Here is an 18,029-nt window from a genome sequence, read left to right as displayed (position 1 = left end):
TGAAGCCAAAAGCCAGTTATCTGTCTTCATCTTATTTGACCAATCAGCTCCTGGATTTCATTTCCCTAGTGACTCAGCAGTAAAGAATCCAGCTGCCAATGGAGGAAACTCAGATTTGATCCCAGATTTGGGAAGATCCGCTGGAGGAGGAAATGGCAACCTACTCCAATATTCTTACCTGGGAAATCCCATGGACAGAGGAACCTGGCGTGTTACAGTTCATGGGGTCGCCAAGAGTCGGACATGACTGAGCAACGGTGCACACACGCACTCCTGAACTTCCTCCTACTTCCCTGACTAGTCCTTCTCTATTTCATTTGTTGATTCTCCCTCACCTCTCCAACCACCAGACCTTTGGAGTGCTCCACTGCTCACTGCCTTCTCTCTTCTTATTTACCTTCATGGACTTGACAACACAATCCAGTCTCTACACTTTGATGACCATCTAGATGCTGATGACTTTCCGGAGAAGGCAATGGCCCCCCACTCCAGCACTCTTGCCCGGAAAATCCCTCGGACAGAGGAGCCTGGTAGGCTACAGTCCATGGGGTCGCAAAGAGTCGGACACGACTGAGCGACTTCACCTCACCTCAAGCCTCTCAAATTGTGCATGTACTGAACTGAACTTCCTCCATATCTGGTGGGTTCTTCCCACAGCCTTTCCCATTTCAGTAAATTATAACCCCATCCTTCCAATTATTTAAGCCAAAGCTTTGCAGTTAACTGGGACACCTCTCTTTTTCTCACAAGTCATATCCAATATGTCACCATCTTTTGTCTTTCTCATGAAAATATTTTCAGCATTCAATCATTTCTGTTTTACTATGAATCCAAACCATCATCATCTCTCACCTATATTATTGTTGCAAAAGCCTCCTATCTGGACTCCATGTTTCTACTTTTTTCCTCTTATGGCCTGTTTTCAACAAAATAGTTTAAGTGATTCAGTTAAAATGAGTTTCATTCAGGGGCCCATCCAGAAACAAAGCTGGCCCCAGATGAGTGAATTCTTCCCCCCCTGAAAAGCCTTTAATGGAGGGGCCACTTGCAACAGGTGAACAACAAGGTTAAGAAAACAAACAAGAGAAAATGAGTATCCAGAGACTGGCAATACAGGAAGCTATTGCATCCTTGGGACTGAAAAGTCAAGGAGAGGACATAGTGTAACAGTGAGGACTAGGACCCTGGAGAGAAGTCCCCCATCAGAAGATGTAGTAGAGGAAGGAGGCAGCTGCTTCCAGAAATAGCACCAGAAAGGGAAAAGAGTGAGTAGGAAATAACCTGACCACTCTTTCTTCTCATTTTCTGGTCTCCTTTTGTTGTTGTTTACTCATTCAATCATGTCCAACTCTTTGCAAACCCATGGACTGTAGCCTGCCAGGCTCTTCTGTCCATGGAAAATTCTCCAGGCAAGAAAAGTAGAGGGGGTTGCCAGTTCTTTCTCCAAGGGATCTTCCCCGACCCAGGGATTGAACCTTCATCTCCTCCATTGACAGGTGGGTTCTTTATCACTGAGCCACCAGGGAAGCCCACTGCATTGCCTCTTAATTCTACCTTATGGAACCTCTAGGATATTACCTAGTTCCTTTATTTGTAGCCATCAACTTTCTCCTTTATTTCCATTTTATGCTGTACTATTGCCAAATATATTTTGCTCCATAACGGGATTTAAACTTTTTGCCTTCTGAGACAACTCATTCCATTTGTGAAAAGCAGTCCTGCTTCTTAAGATGAGCCCAAATCTGCTTTTGTTCATCCACTTATTTATTCATTCATTCAATAAATATTTGTTGAGTATCTACCATGTGTCAGGTATAGGCGAGGTTCTAAGATTATAGCAATGAATAAGGCAATAAGTTCCTCCTCTTAAGAAACATAGAATCTAGTGGGGAAGACAGATATTAAACAAATAATTATTTAATACCAATCAAAACAAAAGAAGAATATGGGCTATGAGAGCATTAAAGAGGGGACCTGGTCTAAGGCGTCAATTGTCATGAAGCGAAATTTAAGCAGAGAACCTGAAAGATGAGTAGGAATCAGGACGCAGAGAGTAGAGGCTTTCTAGATGGGGAGGGGGAGTAACTGCAGACAGAAGAAGCTAATGTCTCCAAGGCAGGCAGAAAAAGTTCTCCACTGTGGATGGAGTACAATTCCTGAAGTGCTGGTGTGAAATGTGGTTGGGAAGTGAGCAAAGACTAGATTTGTGTGCTTGTTGTGTCAATGACTTGAAACCATACTACATCCTAACAGCCAACTGAGAACCTAGAAACTAATGAGTTTGTGGGGATTTTACCATGTCGTCCAGGGGTGGTAATAAAGACCCGTTCTGAGGGCTCTCAGTGGGAATCAGTTGATGAAAGTTATTAAAATAGCTATTGATAGGATTTTGCACTATTGGGACATCAAGGAAAAGAAAACATCTCTTTGATTTTAGACTTCAATCTTATAAACCAGCAGCATGACTACATATGTGCATAACTGAAGAGAGAAATATTTTAATTTCTCTTGGCTTAGAATCTTTCGAGAGAGGGCAGTTAAAGTTTTAAGGTAGAAACTATATCTTTTCGAACTGAAAGAGGACCATGAGCTCTTCCTGTTTAGGTAGATTTTTGTCTTCTTTCATTAAAAACTTCTTTTCTAATCTTTTAATCTGCTGACACCAAGAATTTTTCCACTTTGCACTACTATGTGTGCGCTACTTGTCTATGTCCGTTTGACTTGGGTATCTTCTGAATACATTTAATTTATCCAGTTTTCTCTTTGGGGGAACCTGGGAAAGCTAATATCCCTGCTTCCTCCGCATTTCTAGCTGATGTCTCAAGTGTGTACCCATTTCAGTCCTACATGAAAACATCCCTAATTAGCAGGATCTATACTTGTTTTTCGCCTTTTCTTTAATTTTATCTTAAGTAGTACTTTGAACTAAGAAGAAGTATAAAATCAAAGTGAAAAAAACTTTAGCCTGTAACAATGTTATAGCCACATTTTTTGTTTTTTTAAAGTCTGGCTAACCAAGCCAAACATTAAACCCTGTTTTCTTAGGAATTTCAGATATTCCAATTCTTTGATAACAATGAGATTCACAAGATGGTTTTTAGCTGGGTACACACAAGGCATTTTGCGTTGACATTATTTTAGCAAAGAGCAGGCACACATCCTCTATAGGAAAAACTACTGTCTCTAACCCTGGAGAATAACTGAGTCTAGGGGATAAATCAAGGTGAATTGGTTGACTTGAGTAACCTAGAATTGAAGCTAGCATGATGCACAGACTCCAGAAGTCTTTGTTTCATCACGCTTAATGATTGTTTTCAGATTATTAATATTTTTCCAACAACTGATGCAAAAACCCATATGTATACTATTTCATACACACTAGGGTGGTGATAATCAAAATGACAGGCAATAACAAGTATTGAAATGAATGTAGAGAAATAGGAACCTTCACACCGTGTAGGTGGGACTGTGAAAGGGTACTACCCTTTTGGGAAACAATTTGGCAATTCCACAAAATGTGAAACATGAAGTTACCATATGACCCAACAATTCCTCTTCTGGGTATATGACCAAGAGAACTGAAAACATAAGTCTACTCCAAAACTTGGGCATGAATGTTCATAGCAGTGTTAGTCACAATAGTCAAGAGGCAGAAACATTCTAAATGTCCATTATTTGATGAATGGAAAAAGAACATGAGGCATATTCAAACAGTAGAGTATTATTCAGTAATGAAAAGGAATGGAGTACTGATAGATGATTTAAAAAAAAAAAAAAGGCTGAACCTTGAAAGTTCAGTTCAGTTCAGTCACTGAGTCACGTCCAACTCTTTGCAACCCCATGAATTGCAGCACGCCAGGCCTCCCTGTCCATCACCAACTCCCGGAGTGCACTCAAACTCATGTCTATCGAGTCCATGATGCCATCCAGCCATCTCATCCTCTGTTGTCCCCTTCTCCTCCTGCCCCTAATCCTTCCCAGCATCAGAGTCTTTTCCAATCAGTCAACTCTTCGCATGAGGTGGCCAAAGTATTGGAGTTTCAGCTTCAGCATCAGTCCTTCCAAAGAACATCCAGGACTGATCTCCTTTAGGATGGACTGGTTGGATCTCCTTGCAGTCCAAGGGACTCTCAAGAGTCTTCTCCAGCACCACAGTTCAAAAGCATCAGTTCTTCAGTGCTCAGCTTTCTTCACAGTCTAACTTTCACATCCATACATGACCACTGGAAAAACCACAGCCTTGACTAGATGGACCTTTGTGGGCAAAGTAATGTCTCTGCTTTTGAATATGCTATCTAGGTTGGTCATAACTTTCCTTCCAAGGAGTAAGCGTCTTTTAATTTCATGGCTGTAATCACCATCTGCAGTAATTTTGGAGCCCCCAAAACATTATGCTAAACAAAAGATGCTAGACATAACAGGCCACATATTGTAGAATGATTCTATTTTTATGAAATGTCTAGAAAGGTAAATTTATAGAAGGAAAAAGTAGGTAAGTAGTTATCAGGGACTGGGAAAGATGGAGAGTGACTACTGTTGGGTCCTGTGTTTCTTTTGGGGGGTGATAGAAATGTTCCAGAGTTAAGATAGCAGTGATGGTCACAGGATCTTGTGAATATACTGAAATCCATTGGATTTTATATTTATAAACAGTGAATTTTATGGTATGTGAGTTTTACCTAAGTAAAATAAATTTTTAAGAGCCATTACACAGGATAAATATAAACATGTTTATTATCAAACTTTACAGTGCCATGTTACGTACAATAGTTGTGACTGTAGACATTTGTTATTTAGTCACTAAGTTATGTCCGACTGTTTTACAACCCCATGGACTATAGCCCACCAGGCTTATCTGTCCATGGGATTCTCCATGTAAGAATTCTGGAGTGGGTTGCCATTTGCTGTTCCAGGGTATCGTCCTATCTCAGGGATCGAACCCATATCTCCTGCTTGGGAGATGGATTCTTTACCACTGAGCCACCTGGTAAGCCCAGGTATGACATAAGCTTAATAAATACATATATAAAACATTTAAAATAATAACTTAAAGTACTTGTACTGAATTAAGACTTATGCATTTATACTACATTCAATGCAAGCAAAAAGAATACAACCTCTAAAAGCACTTTAGTGCTTAGTCGCTCAGTCGTGTCCAACTCTGTGACCCCATGGACTGTAGCCCTCCAGGCTCCTCTATCCATGGGGTTTCCCAGGCAAGAATACTGGAGTAGGTTGCCATTTCCTTCTCCAGGGAATCTTTCCTACAAAGGTATTGAACCTATGTCTCTTACATCTCCTGCGGTAGCAGGCGGATTCTTTAACACTGTGCCACCTGGGAAGGTAAAAATACTTTAAAAAAACACTGAATCCCACAAAGATCAAAGTGATTGAGACTGTACTTGCTATGCTAAATAGAGTTTTCACTATTAACAACTTTTGACATGTCATCACCCCGTGGCATTAAACTTTTGTCATTTCCCCGCAAGTCTATTAATAGAATATCTATGGCCAATTAGTTTCCTCTAAATTCTTGACAATTATTATTCATCCCCATGACAGCAACTATAGAGTCAGCAGCTGAAACATGATGAGGGACAAAAGAAAGAAACACTAAATATTGTATTACCCCCACAAGATTTCAAAGTGAGTGAAGGGTGAGTTAGGAAAGGAATTCTGAGATTCTAGAGCCTTAGTCTCTTGTCTCTTTGCTTTTGCATGGATAAGAATATGCTTTCCTTCCAGTAGCCAGCGCTGAAAAGGAGAGAATTGAGTCTTTTTTGGTGGCAGACTGGACTTGCTCATTGGCTTTTGTCCACTGAAGTCCTCATGAGTACCATGGCCCCACCTGTAAATGTAGCCAGTGGATACAGTAGGAGAGAAGAGCCGGAGACCCAAGCAGACCTCTCTGCCTCTGCCATCTTCAGGGTATTGCTCTAGTTCCCTAATTTGCTTGTGCTCCTGCAATGAGAGTGCATGACATCAGGACCGTTAATATTTTGCATACTAACAGCAACAACAAAATTCTCCTTCTAGCACAGACAACTGTGTGTACTCTCACAAGGCTAGTCCAAAATATGAACAGCAAATATGAACATTATCCTACTCAGTTGGTATAGTGAAACTATTCTGTACGATACTCTAATGATGGATACATGTCATATTTGTCAAAACCCATAGAATGTACAGAACCAGGACTGAACCCTAATGTAAACTGTGGGATTTCGTTAATAATGATGTATCAAAACTGGCCCATCAATTTTAACAAAATACCATACTAATGTAAATGTCAATAATAGAGGAAATCAGAAGGTATGAGGGAGGTATGTTAGAACTCTGTTCTTTCTACCGATTTTTTCTGTAAACCTAAAACTGCATACACAAAAATGTCTATTAATTTAAAAAAAATCTATTCAGAGGCAACTTGAACCTTCCAAATTCTCACAAAGCAAAGCAGAGTGTTTTTAAGAATACAGATTTTAGAGCCAGACTGCCTGAGTATGATTCCTGACTATGTAACTTAATAGTTTTGAGATTTTAGGTATTACTCAACTTCCCTGTGCCTCATTTGCTTCATATATATAATAATAAACACAATAGCCCTTATCTCATAGAATTCCTAGCTTACAGTGTTTCCTAGAATATAGTAAGTGCCATAGAATGGTTAACTATCATTATTATTATTAATGTTCATAAATGAAATGACTCATTGAAGGCAAGATTCTTGTTCCTTTCCTCTCCTACAAAAAAAAAAAAAGAAAAGAAAAGAAACAACTTTCCATAAAATAACACCAAGGTGGTGATGTCCCCCCTAGAAACTAGCAGGTTTGGAGGGTTCAAGGAACAATAGAATATGTGGAGACGATGTCTTTTTTCAAAACCATATGTGATTTTCAAATTTTACCTGATTCCTTTGGACTTAAACTAACTTGGAAGGTGTTGAGTAGCATCCATTTGATTTCAGGCTTGAGCAGCTGCTGTGGAACACATGAGAACACCAACGTAAAGCACTGGTTTCCAACATGAAGAGAAAAATGTGTAAAATGTTCAATGGCATGCTTTACAATTAGGTTGGTACAAAAGTATTTGTAGTTTCAGACTCTGAATTTTAAATCATAACTAGGCTCAAACACATCGTTAGCAATCAAAATAGGAATGTTACAATCAACACGTTTTTGCCAATGAGAAATAAGTTGCTCTGTTCCTGTAGCATAAAAATTTGTGCTTTGGTATTCAGTGAACTCTTGGCAAGGATTTTCTGCCTCAGGCTGGTTGTAGAAGCGTTTTCCCTGCAAAAAGTTGTAAAGCTGCTTAATGAAGGGCTAGGTGGTTGGCAAGAGGTCAGCTGAATATGGTGAATGAGGCAGAACTTCATAGCCCAATGTGTTCAACTTCTGTGATGTGTGGTCCAGCATTGTGGAGAAGAACTGGGCCCATTCTGTTGACTAATGCTGGCTGCAGGCATTGCAGTTTTTGGTGCCTCTCATCAATTTGCTGAGTATTCTTCTCAGATGTAACGGTTTTAGTGGGATTCAGAAAGTTGTAGCGGATCAGACAGGCAGCAGACCACCAAACAGAGACCATGACTATTTTTTATGCAAGTTTGGCCTTTGGAAGTGCTTTGGAGCTTCTTCCTCAGTCCAGCCACTGAGCTGGTTGTCATATAAAATCCACTTTTCATTGCATGTCACAATCTGATTGAGAAATGGTTTGTTGTTGTTGTGTATAATAAGAGAAGACAACAGTTCAAAATAATGATTTTTTTTTTTTTTTTTTGCGGTCAGCTCACTTATTGAGCCTTTTCACCTTTGCAATTTGCTTCAAATGCCGAATGACCATGGCATGGTTGACATTGAGTTCTTTGGCAGCTTCTCAGTAGTTAGTTGTTGGAGGATCAGATTTGGTGATACTCTCAATTAGTCATTGTCAACTTCCGATGGCCTGCCACTATGCTCCTCATCTTCAAGGCTGCCTTCTTTGCAAAACGTCTTGAACCACCACTGCACTGTGTGTCCATTAGCAGTTCCTGGGCCAAATGTCTTGATGTTGCAAGTTGTCTCCGCTGCTTTACAACCCATTTTGAACTCAAATTTAAAAATCGCTTTAATTTGAGTTTTGCCGAACATCATTTCTATAGTCCAAAATAGCAAGTTTGATGCATAAAGAAGGGCACTCAAAGCTGGTGCTCTGAGTAGGGGGATTCAGGATGGGGGGACACATGTGCACCTGTGGGTGAGTCATGTTGATGTAAGGCAAAAACCACCACAGTGTTGTAGAGAAATTACCCTCTAATTAAAATAAATTAATTAATTTTAAAAAGAGAGCAAATAGGAACAGAGTAGGAAACTATTACTCTCCATTATAAATAAATAAATAAACAGCAAGTAATGCCATTAGTGAGGCTTTCCTAGGGGGCACTAATGGTAAAGAACCTGTCTTATGTCAATGCAGGAGACATAAGAGACTCAGGTTCGATCCCTGGGTTGGAAATATCCCCTCCAGTATTTTTGCCTGGAGAATCCCATGGACAGAGGAGCCTGGTGGACTATTGTCCATAGGGTTCCAAAGAGTCAGACACAATTATAGTGACTTAACACACACAAAGTCATTAGCAAAAAACACATAAAGTGAGAAATGTGCATTAAAACAATGTATAACATAAGCACATTTATTTAAGAATGTATTCCAATATCAAACAGCAAATTTCAACAGTGTAAAACTGCAATTACTTTTGCATCAAACTAAATTCAAGAATGCAGCTTACCTGGCAGGAGAAAATTTTTTTGCTGCAAGAGAAAGAGAACTATTAATTTGGACTAAATGACTTTCAAGGACATTTTAAATCCTGAAACAATAAGACTCTATTTATCACAGATTGCAAACTCAAGGCCTTCAAGTCCCCTATAATTATCAGAACACAAACATATCTTGGTGACAATAGGGCAGGGTGAATGCAAAGTGTACATTCATGCAGAGGGTACAGCAGCTTCCTAAGGCAGGCAGATAGCCTATAGGCTCCACTTGCCAAGTTTGTCTGTCTTCCAGTTGGTCATGAGAAATCTCAAATCTGATTTGATATGAAATTTCCTATTTCGTAAATGTCAGAATTTAGTTCAAAAAAATTTAAAGACTCTGTAGGCCAAACAGATCAAGAGTGTGGCTAGATGTGTTTGCATATTCTCTGTGTGTGCTTAGTTGATGCAGCGTGTCCAACTCTTTGTGACCCTGTGGGCCGTAGCCCACCAGGCTCCTCTATCTATGATTTTTTTCTGGCAAGAATACTGCATATTTCCTGAGATGCTCCAAAATTTAAGCCTATATTCCAAATACAATTTTTGGAAACATTTTCTTCATTTTCCCATGAACACTAATTATGGCAGCCTCAGTGCAGCAACTCCTCAGACCACAGGGTTCAAAGTGAATAGCATCCCCTGGAGCTGTACAATGTTAGCATACTAACATTTGTATTAAAACTCTTTTCCTAAGAGTTCTGCTTATTTATCCTGCTGTTTATTCATGTTTATCATTAAATGACTAGTGATTTGATTCTAATTACTTTTTAAATCTGTGAAAGACAACATGACTCATCAATGAGAAAAAAAAATTTTTTTCAAAAACCTTTTTGGAGTACATTCATAAATGCCCTCACCTTTCTTCTGAAGGCGTTTCAGAAGCCAGAAGAGAAATGATGGTATTGTCACAAGGGAGACTCCAGCAGTAGAAAGTCCAACTGCCAAGGGAGTTTGGGACACAGTGGGAGCTAAGGAAACAGGGGGTGAACGGTCATGAGAAGAAATTAAAGTCTTCCTGTTCTGTCCATTTGCCCTTTTCTTTGTACACTGGTTATAATGTGCAAAGCAGAAGTCATCTAGTCCAATACATGAGGCAGAAACACGGTACTAAAGGCCTTTGAGATCAGCCCAAACCTCTTTGTGAGCTTATCTCCCAGCACGGTCAGACAGAGCTCTAACTTGCCAAGCTTTTACAGCACACCTTGGTTAACCTCTGTCTCTCTTTCTCTCTTTTTCACTCGTTTTCCTTTCCCCTCCAATTTCTCCCACTAGCTCTCCTTTCTCCAATTATCAAAATTCCATCAACATGTCACTCCTGTTTTCTCTCTTCCCCGTAAAACGAAATAGCCATCCCTTAAATGTTAACCTGGGTGACCTTTCTGACCTTTCTGGTTTGGATATACTGGATAGTTCATTATTGTAGCCAGATAGCTTCCTTTCTTCGCTCGCTTTCTTCTCTCTTAATCCCCTGCCCCAGACAACCACGATCACTCAGTGCTTCACCTTCACAGGTTGGCAGCATCCCAGACCAGTGTCCTGTAGCACCGCAGGTCAGCGCTACAGAGCCATTGAGCGTCCATCCTTCAGGACATGCAAACGTGCACTCAGTGCCAAGCACGGGCTTCCCACTGCAGTTCATGTTGAGCTTTCCAGAAATGTCCAAACGTGAACATCGTACCACTGAAAATGATAGGATATGGGTAACAGTTAATAAAAATCTACTGGAAGACTTCTGAAACTGACAGAAAGTCACCAATACATTTCAGTGCTAAATAGTTTTCAGTATGTAGGAAATTAGAATCAAGTCCTTTGGGGCAATTTGCAAAGCAGATACATTTTATGTGGCTGCCTCTTCATTGGGCTTCCCTAGTGACTCGGTTGGTAAAGAAACTGCCCTCAATGCAGGAGATCCAGGTTCGATCCCTGGGTCAGGAAGATCCCCTGGAGAAGGAAAAGGCAACTCACTCCAGTAATCTTGCCTGGAGAATTCCATGGACAGAGGAGCAAGGCAGGCTGCAGTCCATGGGACTGCAGAGTCAGACACAACTGTGCCTCTTCATTAGTCCCTGGACAAATGGGAAGATGGATGTGTTTTCTTTGAATTCCAGTCCCTCTGTTGATAATGGTACTAGACAGCCTTTTACAGGACCAATGGCTCCTGAGCTCTGTTCTGACATGTGATGAAGTTAGGGTCAGGAGAAAGATTTTAGGTAGCCAGGGAGCAACTTATGAGTCTTGAGTACTTACAGATGAGGCCAAAAAGAAAGGAAGATAAGAAGGCAGCCACATCAAATTTATCTGCTTTACAGTTTGGTTTTTGTCTTGTGGTTTTTTGCCACTAGAAATAACTCTGTGCTGTATTTGGCTACAAAAATGTTAGTACTTGATAGTGAAACCTGCTTGTTTTCAGTATCCTCACTCTTGCTTTATTAAACTAAATTTTAGTGCTTATGTATGTTTTAAGGGTGTCTCTTTAACTGAGACCATTCTTGAAACATTTTCCTCACTGCTAGTTATGAGCAGTTTCAGAAGAAGGGCATGACAAGAGTTTTAGAGTCAAATCATAAGGAGAAGGAGGTAGCAGAGGATGAGTTGGTTAGATAGCAACTCAATGGACATGAATTTGAGCAAACTCCAGGAGATAGTGAAGGACAGGGAAGCCTAGAGTGCTGCAGTCCACGGGGTCTCAAAGAGTCAGACATGACTTAGCAACTGAACAACAACAGCAACAACAAGCTCTCATAATTCTATATTGTAAATTTTCTAATGCGATTTCCCTTTAGAGTAAGATTTCTGCTTACTCGATGCTAATGTTATAAAGTTATATATATTTATATATTTGCTTGTGTGCTCAGTTGTATCAGGCTCTTTGCAATCCTATGGACTGTAGCCCCTGGTGACTCGGCAATAAAGAATCCACCTGCCAGTGCCAGAGCCCAGGAGATGTGGGTTCAATCCCTGGGTTGGGAAGATCCCCAGGAGGAGGGCATGGCAACCCACCTCAGTATTCTTGCCTGGAAAATCCCATGGGCAGAAGAGCCTGGCAGGCTATAGTCCATGGAGTTGCAAAGTTATATTAGCCCAGGACAATTAAGAAACCAGCAAAGCATCCACTCTTATTCCACACAGTCCTTTCCCTGGACAAGCATCAGTTCTTTAATATGCATCTCAAAAACATAAGATGATTGTTGCCCATCAGATCTGATTATTATAGTTAATGTAGGCAGCTGGTTTCATTTTAAGTGCCCACATTTGCAGACTGCTGTTCTTTGAGAAAGGAGACTCTTAGGCTTACCTTCACAAACTGGGACCTGCTGTGTCCATTGTCCCTGGGCAGTGCATTCAACCTGGGCTGGCCCCTGCAACGCGAAGCCCTCTGCACAGGTGAAGTGGCAGGATGACTTGAAGGCAAACTCTCCAACCAAGGAGTGGCTACATTTCACAGTGCCGTTCTGAGGATGGCTGATGGCTGCACAGGTTACAGCTGCAACACGTGTCCCAAGTTACATTAGCAGGTCAGACTTGCCCATTTGGAGAATAGGTTGAGACGTCACAGTAAATCTTGATGTGGAACCACCTTACCTTTACATGTGGGCTGCTTGTTGTCCCAAATCCCAGAGGAGGTACACTGTAAGTACTGGGGTCCAGTGAGTTTAAATCCTTCCTGACACTCAAACGTACAGGTAGTGTTCCATGGGAGGCTTCCATGGTTTTGGGAACAGTTTACAACTCCGTTGTCTGGATTTGACAAAGCATCACACTTAACCACTAGGGATTTGAAAGAACACCATGAAATTTTAAAGAAGAGTGAGATATTCACTTCTTCTTGAACTGGAGTTTATAATAACACAGTAAGGAAACTACCTTCAGAGGGTAGAACTCAAAGCCTGAGGTTAACTTCTGGGGACATGCACACCCACAATAAAGTTGTTATGTTTTTTTCTTGATATTTTCATCCTCTCTGATTGACTTTGACTATGCTAAGTGGTTCTTGATTGTTTTACCTGGCTTATGTTACAAAAGGCAAAAACAAAGAAAAATAGCAGATTCTAGATCAGGATTTATGACTAGTTGTGATTAAAAAAACAAATCCCAGCATACACAGAACATTCATTTATTTTAGCCCAGCAAGACCTGGAGGATGGAGAAGGAAATGGCAACCCACTCCAGCATTCTTGCCTGGGAAATCCCACAGACAGAGGAGCTACAGTCCATGGAGTCACAAAAGAGTCAGACATGACTTGGTGACTAAACAATAAGACCTGGAGGAAAGAGTTTTTCTGTCTTTTCCTAGGAAGACAAAACAGAGAGAAAAGGATATATTGAGGCTGCTTGGTTATCATGATCTTCAATGGTCCAATTGCATGGATGAAATTCAACAGAGAAAGGAGAGAGGAAGTCATTCAGATTTTGAGAGGGCAGTTCCACAGTTCTGTGTTCCCTTACACATCACGAGAGCCTCAGAAACACTCATGCCAAATACAGGATCAAAACTTTTCTCAAAGCCAGCTGATACCATATTGGCCCTATAGGTACCATATTGGCCCTATAGGTACCATATTGGCCCTATATACACTGGCTGAGAGAACAAGTTGAATTGGAACTTAATTAGAATAAGTTTAGAAGGAACTTTCCCTGAAGTGCTGAAAATGGCATAGTGAAGTGAAGTGAAGTGAAATGAAGTTGCTCAGTCGTGTCTGATTCTTTGCGACCCCATGGACTGTAGCCTACAAAGCTCCTCTGTCCATGGAATTTTCCAAGCAAGAGTACTGAAGGGGGTGGCCATTTCCTTCTCCCGGGGATCTTCCCCACCCAGGGATCAAACCCGGGTCTCCTGCATTGCAGGCAGATGCTTTACATCTGAGCCACCAGGGAACCAAGGGGATGAGAGATGAATTGGAGAATGCTCTATGCTTTCTGAGAGAGACTTACCGTTGCATTTTGGGAGAGGAGTGCTCCATTCTCCGGAGGACATGCACCGAGCGGCCTCTGTGCTGCTTGGGAGGTAGCCCTCTGCACAGCTGATGGAGCAGGAAGAGTTGTAGATGAATTTCCCCAAAGGGTTGCAAACCAGATGTCCATGCTCAGGATGTTTCTGTGCCTGACAGGTCACAACTGAAAAAGGAAAACAAATCAGTTCTGCTCCTCTCTCACCCTGTAGCATGTGGGAAGAACCCTGGAAACCAGAACTACTATTTATCAAACGTCAGGCACCAGGCTTCCCAGGTGGCACTAGTGGTAAAGAACCTGCCTGCCAATGCAGGAGACAAAAGAGACCTGGGTTTGATCCCTGGGTTGGGAAGGTCCCCTGGAGGAAGGCACAGCAACGCATTCCAGTGTTCTTGCCTGGAGAATCACATGGACAGAGGAACCTGGTGGGCTACACTCCATGGAGTCGCAGAGAGTCGTACATGACTAAAGGGACTCAGCGAAGAACAGTCACTATGAAAATGTCGTGTCTGCATCTGTTCACATCATCCAAACCATAAGCCTATGAAGTTGGTACTCTCTTGTCCTCGTTTTACAATGAGAAACCTGGGACTTGAGAGTTTACCTCCCTGTTGTCAAGGTGCCATAACTACTGAGTGGTGGATCTGGGATTCAAACACAGGAGGATCTGATTTCACAGCTTCAGCTCTTAGCCTCCTTCTGACTCCATATGCTCCAGCGAAAGGAAAGCATGCAGACCTGACGCCAAAACCAACTGGGACACGAAGCGCTCCTACAATCTCAAGTGAAGGAAAAGGTGAGAGCAAGCCTTACCTTGCTCACATCTGAGCCCCTTGAAGCCAGGGTGGCACTGGCAAGTGTAGTTGTTGATGGTCTCTACACATTCGCCATGGCTGCTGCAGGATGTGGGGGTACAGGCAGCTGTGGAAAAGACAATCTGTGATGGCCACTGTTGTTGTGCGTCAACTGAGTTTCTTTGAATTTAGGATCAACGATGTGTAACAGGGATGTCACCAATGATACAGAGTGTCAGAGATTTTAATAGAGGTGCTTGATGAAATGCCCAAGCTGAGTTTTAAGCTCAAAAATTTCAAACCCTGATGTTCATATCAGAGGTAGAGCTGTAACTGGCACCCAAAATAGAAAAGTCACTTTATCACAAATTCTAAAGAGAATTCTCCTACTGCAAATAAATAACAAGGAACTAAAAAGTGTGTTATACATGTGCATACACACTGTATATAAGTATGTGGTGGTTTAGTTGCTAAGTCATGTCTGACTCTTTGAGACTGCATGGACTGTAGCCTGCCAGGCTCCTCTGTCCATGGGATTCCTCTCGGCAAGAATACTCGAGTGGGTTGCCACTTCCTTCTCCAGGGGATCTTCCGCACTCAGGGATTGAACCTGAGTCTCCTGCATTGCAGGTGGTTTCTTTACCAACTGAGTCACTGGGGAAACCATATGTGCATAGATTTAGGTCTATACTTATATACGGCTTCCCTGGTGGCTCAGTAGGTAAAGAATCTGCCTTCAATGCAAGAGACTCAGGTTCAGTCCCTGGATGGGGAAGACCCCCAGAGAAGGAAGTGGCAACCCACTCCAGTATTCTTGCCTGGGAAATCCCATGAACAGAGAAGCCTTGTGGGCTACAGTCCATGGGGTCATAAGAGTCAGACACGACTTAGCAACTAAATCACCACCACACATAAATACATACATTCTTAACTACATTCACACAAAGAAGCAAAAAGAGGCAAATTTCAGGCGTTTAAACATTTCAAATAGAATGTTTACAACCTGTATCCTTTTAGAACATAAAATCCACACAATAGAGACCAGCCTTTGTATACAGTCAGCAATCTGTCAAGATGCTCACACACAAAATCTCCCTCCCACTGCTGCCGCAGACTCCCTACCTTTGTAACACAAGGCGAACTTCTCTTTGGTGCATTTCTCATCATTCCACTTGCCTGAGTCCTTTTCTCTCTTAATGTAGATCTCTACACAGTCCTCATCAGCTTGCTTATTGTTTGGTTCACCTGGAGCCCAGTTTGTGGCTTCTTCGGTCAAAGACTTATTGGTCCCTATCCAGGTCCATGTACCGTTGATCTTTCTGATTCCAATCCAGTAGTAACTCGGTGAATGGCTGAATGTGGAGTTCAGGTATTCAATCTCTTCCTGGTTTTGAATTGCAACTAGAGCTGTGTAAGTTTTCTGGCAATAATCTCTGGCCGCCTCAAAAGTCATGATTTCCGTGGATGCATGGTAAGACCAGGTTCTACTTTCTTTAAACAAGAGAAGCACTAAGGAGGAAAACATGAAAGGAATGGGAAAGTTTAGCCCTGCTGTGGTTTGACTCTGTTAGCTGAATCTTTTGTTGTCGTATTTTTGGCAACTAGTGGCCTTTGTGTGCATCCCTGCTCAGTCGCTTCAGCCATGTCTGACTCTTTGCGGCCCCATGGACCATAGCCTGCCAGTCTCCTCTGTCCATGAGATTCTCCAGGCAAGAATACTGGAGTGGGTTGCCATGCGCTTCTCCAGGGGATCTTCCTGACCCAGGGATCGAACCCACGTCTCCTGCATTGCAGGTGGATTCTTTACTGCTGAGCCACCAGGGAAGCCCCTTAGTGGCCTTTGGGATGATTCAATTTTTTTTTCCAAAGTAAGAATTTCTTGGAAAATTTTTTTCCAAAGTAAAATGGGTATGAATGGAGAAACTACCATTTACTGTGTTTCTCTTTTGTAATTGACCTTCCACTTGGTGCTTCACCCACTATAACCTATCAATACACCTACCTAATAGTAGAATAATAATCAGAATAACTAAGCTTTTTTGAATACTAAATATACACCACCAAGCACTGTCTGAGGCACTTTACATGAGCCATGATATTGAATCCTCAAAAGGCCTCTGGGAAATAGATTATTTATGATCACTCTTTATACGTAAGAGAGCTGAGACACAAAGAAGTAAATGGCTCCTAGTCCAGGGCACAACACATTATGAGGAGGAGCCCAGGATGCTGCTGAACAACCTACATTACACTTGGCAGCCCCCCACAAGGAAGACTTATCTGGTCCAAAATACCAATAGTGCTAAGGATAAGAAATTTTAGTCTATCAGCTGACACTGACTTACCGAAAGTGAGAGCAGAGAGATACTGTGAAGCAACCATGACTTCAAGAGTTCTTTTGATCCAAAGATTAGACTTGAAAATGCTTTTCTGGTGAGGGAAGTACAAAATTAATTATAGAATGAACTCCCAGGCTACCAGATACCCAGATTATTCTGCAATGATGTGTAGAGTGGCATCATAAGATGTTTAGATTAAAAGATTATAATCTTTTGCCACAAGGTTTATTTCAAAGAAGTTTGCCCAAGGGAATAAATACAGAAGTTAAGATTTTCATCATTTCAGTCAAAAATAAAAGTCAGGTTTTAACTAGTCTGAATACAATAAGAGCTTGCACAGATCTTCTATGGAAGGATTTTTGCATATCTGTTCATATTCATGATCTGTGCTTCATGGTCAAGACTGCTCTTGTAAAGATTTCTTGCACTTACTGTTCAGTATCAGATTCCTCCCGTGTTGCTGCTGCTTCTGTTTTGTGCCACTCCTGCAGATTTGATGTGAGGTCAGCCAAGAGCAGTGGAGCCTTGCTCCTGCTGGAACCATCCTTTATAGGATAGCTCGCTTCCTGTGAGTAATGCAGATATGTCCAAACCCAGTAAAGAGGAATTCCCGGCAATTCCACAGTGCTAAAAATTACAATGATGTCAAAAGGAGGTCTCCTTTTTAATGTGTCTTTTTATTTTAGATGAATTTAATTAATATGACACAAATGCACGGCTCTAATTCCATTAACATAAAATCCATGTCTTTAGAAAGTTTTAAAACGTGGCTTATTAGCAGTCCCTTTCCTGAAATTGTGGTAGTAATCAGAATTTCATCAACTGAAGTGAACTAAGAATAGTTTTGTCATCTATGGGCTATTACTCTTGATTTTCTTACTGCATACCAGTCAATAATGGGTCTTCACTCACTTTTTTTCTCTTTCTCACCTTCCAACTCAACTCATTTTAAGGTACACTGTCTCACAGAGGTAACGTTAATCACAAAATGAATGTTAATCCTCAGATTCTATGCTTAGTTTTGACTAAATTACTAGAAATAGTATCTCCCACTTACATGTCTGAAATAATTCCTTGTTTCTTAAATATAAAAAAAATGAGAAACAGATATTCCATCTGGAAAGTGTTCGTGATTTGTTCAGTGAGAAAATAAA

At 41.3% G+C, this 18,029-nt stretch overlaps 1 protein-coding gene across 1 annotated transcript; it reads right to left on the bottom strand.

Annotated features, from left to right (window-relative positions):
* Positions 1–4,716: 4,716 nt before the first annotated feature.
* On the bottom strand, positions 4,717–17,442 carry SELE (selectin E). Its single transcript, XM_040263549.1, has 12 exons — positions 17,308–17,442; positions 16,882–16,966; positions 15,659–16,045; positions 14,556–14,663; positions 13,725–13,907; positions 12,375–12,560; positions 12,088–12,276; positions 10,296–10,472; positions 9,650–9,760; positions 8,765–8,786; positions 6,905–6,977; positions 4,717–5,961 (listed from the first exon to the last, which is right to left on the bottom strand). The coding sequence occupies exons 2-11, from the start codon at positions 16,916–16,918 to the stop codon at positions 6,920–6,922; spliced, it is 1,458 nt and encodes a 485-aa protein (XP_040119483.1). The 5' UTR covers positions 16,919–16,966; positions 17,308–17,442; the 3' UTR covers positions 4,717–5,961; positions 6,905–6,919.
* Between the last annotated feature and the right edge of the window lie 587 nt (positions 17,443–18,029).

This window comes from Oryx dammah, unplaced genomic scaffold (genome assembly GCF_014754425.2).
Source record: "Oryx dammah isolate SB20612 unplaced genomic scaffold, SCBI_Odam_1.1 HiC_scaffold_21, whole genome shotgun sequence".
Lineage (NCBI taxonomy): Eukaryota > Metazoa > Chordata > Mammalia > Artiodactyla > Bovidae > Oryx > Oryx dammah.
The sequence above is the reverse complement of the archived record's forward strand: the minus strand, read 5'-3'. Positions and strand labels throughout refer to the sequence as shown.

What these genes read in the sequence shown, in the direction of transcription:
- SELE (XM_040263549.1), bottom strand. Translation starts at nt 16,918, where the DNA reads ATGGTTGCTTCACAGTATCTCTCTGCTCTCACTTTCG. An exon ending in GTTCGCCTTGTGTTACAAAG is followed by an intron (nt 14,664 to 15,658) that starts GTAGGGAGTCTG and finishes TCTTTTCCACAG; the next exon opens with CTGCCTGTACCCCCACATCC. An exon ending in GCAGGTCCCAGTTTGTGAAG is followed by an intron (nt 10,473 to 12,087) that starts GTAAGCCTAAGA and finishes TATCATTTTCAG; the next exon opens with TGGTACGATGTTCACGTTTG.